General features: G+C 39.3%; 1 protein-coding gene across 1 annotated transcript in view; it reads left to right on the top strand.

The window, feature by feature from the left end:
* Positions 1-3,007, top strand: part of LOC102010401 (carboxylesterase 1D-like) — a 17,866-nt gene extending 14,859 nt beyond the window's left edge. Inside the window, 3 exon segments of the mRNA XM_013516104.1 lie at positions 1,374-1,507; positions 2,478-2,550; positions 2,821-3,007. Coding sequence (XP_013371558.1) covers positions 1,374-1,507; positions 2,478-2,550; positions 2,821-3,007 — 394 coding nt within the window.
* Positions 3,008-6,032: the final 3,025 nt, after the last annotated feature.

Raw genomic sequence — 6,032 nt, 5'->3', positions numbered from 1 at the left:
CCTTCCTTGTGCTTTAATGTTTTCTTTAGTAGTATGATTTGAAATCTTACTGTTTTGTGTGTATGTGTATGTGTACATATGTGTGTCTGTATTATGCACCTTTACTACAGGTGTTTTCTTTGTCATTACCTTAGACTTACATAGAACATCTTACACTTGTAACAACCTATTTTAAGAAGATAAAAATTTAACTTTGATTTCATATAGCAGCCGTATACTTTTTATATTTTTGATGTCAGAATTTATCTCAAAATTTAACCACAACTTACTATAGCTATAGTTGTTAATAAATGATTTGGTGTTTTCCTCTGGTACTGGAGATAACAGTGCCTTACACTTTATCATTATAGACCTAGCTATTCTGATTGTGACTCTATTTATATAAAATATCATTGAGTTTGTTGCTTTCATATATTTTTTATTATTAATGAGTGATATTTTGTTCAGTTTAGAGAATGTCTTTTAGAAATTCTTCTAAGGCATGCCTAGAAGTGTTGAATTCCACAAGGTTTTAATTGTATGGGAACATTGTTATTTTTCCCCCATTTCTGAAAGAAAGCTTTTCAAACTCAGTATTCTAAGTTTAATCTTTGTTGTTTTCCTTTTGGTACACTGAATACATCACCTACTCTCTCTTGGCCTGAAGAGATCCTATTAAGTAGTCTTCTGATAGTCATATTGGCACATCTTTCTATGCGATGTGTTTCTTATTACTTGATCTTGGACGTTTTCCTTTGTCTTTTATTCTTAATAGTTATAACACTCTGTGCTTTGGTACACCCTTTTGTGTGAAAGTGACTGGAGGCCTCTGTGCTTTCCATATGTAAATTTTGTCATAGATCTCAGATTAAGAAACTTTGAACCACAGTTTGTAGAAATATGCTTGCTGAACTTTTCTTTTTTCTTCTTTTTCTGTAGCTCTTATTATGTGAATATTTGGCCTTTTGCTGGTGTCTCATTGCCTTTGATTCTCTTGTTCCTGAATGTTATTTCCCAGATCTATGGCCTGTCTTCCAACTTGTACTGAATGGATGAGAAATACACTAGAAATGTTCAAAATTAGGCTAAATAGAAGATACCTACTGGGCTACAAATATTTTTGAAATGAATGAGGACTAGCGTGTTGTCAGTGTAACACATTTGGTGTATCGGTTGCGTGTTCTCCATTCATTTATTTTGTCATTCAACAAATACCTGGTTCAAACCTCAATTCTACTTCAACTAGCTATGCTTCCCTAAAACCAGGCAAGAAGCTTTCCTGAAACTGTTTCCATCCTATGCAGCTAACCAGAAGCCTCTTGCACAACCAAAGACCCTGAGATTTTCCAGGTCTGTGTCTGGTGAGGTGAACTGTGCATGTTCTATGTCTTCTCAGATGCCGGAGCCCCCACCTACATGTATGAGTTCTGGTATCTCCCAAGCTTCTCATCACCCATGAAACCCAATTCGGTGATAGGAGACCATGGGGATGAGATCTATTCAGTATTTGGGGCCCCAATTTTAAAAGGTAGTTGCTCTTTGCTATATATGAATGAAGAGTTGGGAGGCCAGATTTCCAGTTGTGTTATGATGACTTGGAGCAAGTTTCTTCTCTCCTAATCTTAGGTTCCTGATTCACTGTCACAATCCTGAGCTACATTGGGCAGTACCCAACCTTTCTCTTGCTGTAACATGCAAGATGTGAATTCATGTGTCCACTGCCATAGTCACTCTCAGAAACCTGACCTTAACTAGAAAGGTGGTGGGTCACTTGCAGGCTTTGCTTCAGGGCAACAGTGTCAGTGCTTGATATCACACTCACAGAAGCCCACCAGAATCCAAGTGAGAGCCCGAATTGCTGCTAACCTTGAACTGAGTGTCATCTGTATCTGCCCTTTCCATCAATAAATTTAAACTTACTAATAAATCTGAAACATATTTCACCTAAAGTATATTGCATAACATAATATTTTTTTAAACTTTCAACAATAGTTTCAGTACCTTAACTGAGCATTTTCACACGACTTGTGACCTACCTCATAACTATTTATCACACAGTAGTGCCTCTGGGCATCTCCCAGTTGGGTTACTCCTTAGGACCTTGACAGTTCTAATATTTTTCAGACCCTGCAAAGATATGAGTGTGTATAGTAGATTGAGAAAATGCCCAAGAGCCACCTGTTCTGCAAAGTGGAAGAAACCCTGGGTTGTGGCATTTTGACCCTGAGGGATATTGGTAGGTGGGCATGGACCACAACAGGCAGCCAGCTAACAACTGGACTGCATGCTGGTTGCCAAGTCCTAGACTCATCATTCTCAAAATGAAAATGCACACCAAGTAACCAGAATCTTCTTTAAAAATGCAGATTTTGGCTCAATAGTTAGTAGACTGAGGGCCAAGACTCTATATTTCTAACAACCTCCCAAGTCATGTTGCTCATGCTGCAGGCCCATGAGCCATTTTTGGTAGCAAAGAATATTTTTCTTCTTTGTAACAGAGGGTGCCTCAGAAGAGGAGACCAACCTCAGCAAGATGGTGATGAAGTTCTGGGCCAATTTTGCTCAGCATGGGTAAGGTTAATGGCAAAGATGGAGCAGGACTGAGCAGGGCAGATTGGGAAGGATTGGCTTCTAAAGTCTGAGTGACCAAACCCCATGACCCTGGGACTATGTGCTCTCACAATGAGCGCAAAGGGCTGTACCAGGAAGTGTGGAGTTCCCATCTCATGAGGCCTTAGTTTCTCTCGGCAGAGATAAACCAAGGGACTCCTCCAAGTTTCAGAGAATTGGTGAAATGATACACAGCAGTTTTGAGGGATTTTTGTTTGATTCTCTTCCCAGGAACCCCAACTCAGAAGGGCTGCCTCACTGGCCAGAATACCATCTCTGGGAGGAAAGTTACCTGCAGATTGGTGCCACTACCCAGGCAGCTCAGAAGCTGAAAGACAAGGAAGTGACTTTCTGGATGGAGCTCAGGGCCACAGAGGCATTGGAGAAGACACATCTAAAAGAACACCTTGAACTCTGAACATTGATCTTGCCTTTAAGATCAGTGGAGCCGAAAGTGTTGTATTCTGTAGAAGATGTCAGTTATAGGGGCATCTTATTGAGGAGGTAGGAGTAGTATATGATGGGAGTGAGCAGAGGCTATGGAGGAATAACAAAGAATAAATGTACTTTGGGGGATTGAATCAGTGTTTATGTTTTGGACTGGGGATGAATTCTCTCTGCCTCTAAAGAGGATGATAGCACAGGTGCCACGGGAGAAAGATGCTTTTGCAGGGGTGGCTTGGTGAATGATTACCCTGAAGGAACACTGGCTCACCTTCCACCTACAGGTGGGAGATATCATATGTGTGAGTTGAATGACTCTAAAGGATTTATACAAGGGTTAAAGGTCAAATGTGAGCTAGTATTCATCTATAAGTAAATTCTCTTTCTTATTCTTTTATCCATTCAATGACTCTGTGTTTTAGTGGGAGAATCACATTTATTTACACTCGAGTTAATTGTTGATAGGTTAGGTCTTATTACAGCATAACATATGTTACTTTTTAGTTTTGTTACAGTGATTTTCTTTCTCCCTCTTAGATAGTCTTCCTAGGTGGATAAATGAGTTACTTTAGTACTATAGTGACCTTTGATCTCTTGCTTATTATTTTTGATTTATCTATTACAGATTTTTGCTCTGTGGTTACCATAGGGCTTATAAAATCAATCTTTGAGTATAACAAGCTACGCTGAGATGATAGTAACTTAACATGATAGGAAAGAGAAGAACAACTTCAAGAGGAGGGCAATTTGCACCAGGCCCACTCCAAGGCTGGAACTGATGTGGCTGAAATGCCGGCCTATCCCACTGCTGCACAGCTGCTGCCTGTTGCTTGAATCAGTACAGGCTCTGTCTGGGAGCCTTGATTTTCGTGGAGGCCTTTAGTTGCTACAGGATGCTGAGTCTCTCTTCAGCTTACCTGGCATTGCATTCTGAAACAAAGCCTTGTACTAGATTTCATGCCCTGCTCCACAGCAGGTATAATCTTGCTCCTTGACCTACTATCACCCAAGGTTGGAGAATCAGCAGAGGCAGTCTGCCACCTGTTCAATGCATTTTCAGAGACTACTGCCCTAAGTTTTGCCCTAGTGGTAGGAGTCATGGAGCTTTGCCCAGCACTGGCTTTTACTGTGGCAGATCTGATATGAGGTTTGAAGACTAAAGCCTGAACACAGTTAGTGTATCTGGGACACATATAGGCTTGATTGCCCTCTGATATTGAAATAGTGATAACACATCTTGCTCAGTGTATCATCTAGTGCTGAACTAGTGGAAAGGGATACAAACTCAGAGAAAAAAATAAGCAGTTTTATCAGAAATGCTGGATAGTTGGGCAAAATAAGCCAGATTGTGAAGATTTGAATAAAGACCCGATCCTTCAATGTTCAGATGATGTCACATTCCAACAAGCATCAAGAGCTTTCAAAAAACCTCACCCAGACCTCCAAAAAGGGATCAGACTAACCCAGTAATAATCCATATGGGAGAATTATCAGATAAACAACTGTTTTAAGGAAACTCAATGAATTTGAATTTATCTACCTCCTCCCCAAGCAGGAGGTATCTCTTGCATGGGGGTGTGTAGAGCTGAAGGGAGGATGATGCTGACAAGTCCTTCTCTCCTGCCTTCTTTAATATGTCTATTCATTTTCTTAATTAAAGCAGGCCCTGTGCTCTGTCATGTGACTTCCTTAGCTCATGTGCTGAAGTGGTATATTTGTAGGAAGAGATCACCAAAAGATCTTAGTTACCATCTTTTTCTTTTTTCTTTATTTTGTTTCTTTTTCTGGTACCAGGAATCGAACTCACAACCTTGCACTTGCCAGACAGGTGCTGTGCCACTGAGCTAAATCCCCAGCCCCTTTAGTTACCATCTTGACCTGACAATTTTTAAATAGTATTTGTGGTATCAAAATTGTCAGAAGAAGATGCACAATGACAAAACCAGGATTTTTAAAATTACTCTTCTTAAACTTTAGAAGTTCATTTTCCTAAAGAGCCATATCACTTCAGGCTCATTATTCATGCAAACATATATCATATTTGACAGTCCCCTTCTACTTTCCCATCACTGCAAATACCTAAAGTATCTAATCACCTTCTCATTGTAATATAAGAAAATTAGTATATTTGCATAAAGTCTTTTTCCTCTCAGTCTTTGACCTGATTCATGAAACTACATCCAACACAACATAAGACTCTGACTAATGACAACATTAGACTCTGATGTCAGAGATGAACATCAGTCTTCACGTGTTCATGGCCCAGGGCACAGCAGTGGCTCCTGGACAGCGGAGATGAGATCCTGTGGAATTTGTTAACAAAGAGTTAAACTAGAAACCAATGCTAAATAAGTTATAACCTTTATTTTTTAAAATTTCATTAGTACATAATGCAGTACATAATGATTACATTCACCATGGGGAGTTGGTACGTGGACAGAACACTTCCTAATTCTCTTTTTATCCTCTTTCTCTTCCTCCTCTTTACCCTCCCTCCCTATCTTGTTCCCCTTCCCTTTCACAAAAGATCTATTTCACTATTTCTTATTATATTTTAATTTACTCTATATTTATACTTTGGGATTCTCATGTAAAAGAAACAATGTGATATTTAAACTTGTATGTCTGATTTATTTATGTTGTAACTTTTCTCTTTCACTTCTGAAACAAGGAAAATGTATCTTAATGACCTGAAAAGACTAAATTCAAGAAGAACATAGGTTGGAGCACACAGTTTTGTCTTTTGCAGTTTTCCTGTCCAGGATGAGGTATTAGTAAATAGCTGAAGAATGAATAGATAAATGGATCAATGATTACAACAACGGATTTTAGAGAAATGGAGTTCATTAACTATAAGAACATTCTGTTCAAAGACCCCTGCCCAGAAAATTAACAAGTACTATGGCCTTAGACGTGTGTAGCTGCAGGCAGGGCCATATGGTGGGAATATTATAAAGCTAATTTACACATGATAGGGACTGGATGAATAGAACTTTGCT

The sequence above is a fragment of the Chinchilla lanigera genome, unplaced genomic scaffold (genome assembly GCF_000276665.1).
Source record: "Chinchilla lanigera isolate Chin_1 unplaced genomic scaffold, ChiLan1.0 scaffold00032, whole genome shotgun sequence".
Classification (NCBI taxonomy): domain Eukaryota; kingdom Metazoa; phylum Chordata; class Mammalia; order Rodentia; family Chinchillidae; genus Chinchilla; species Chinchilla lanigera.
This window is presented reverse-complemented; position numbering and strand designations above follow the sequence as displayed.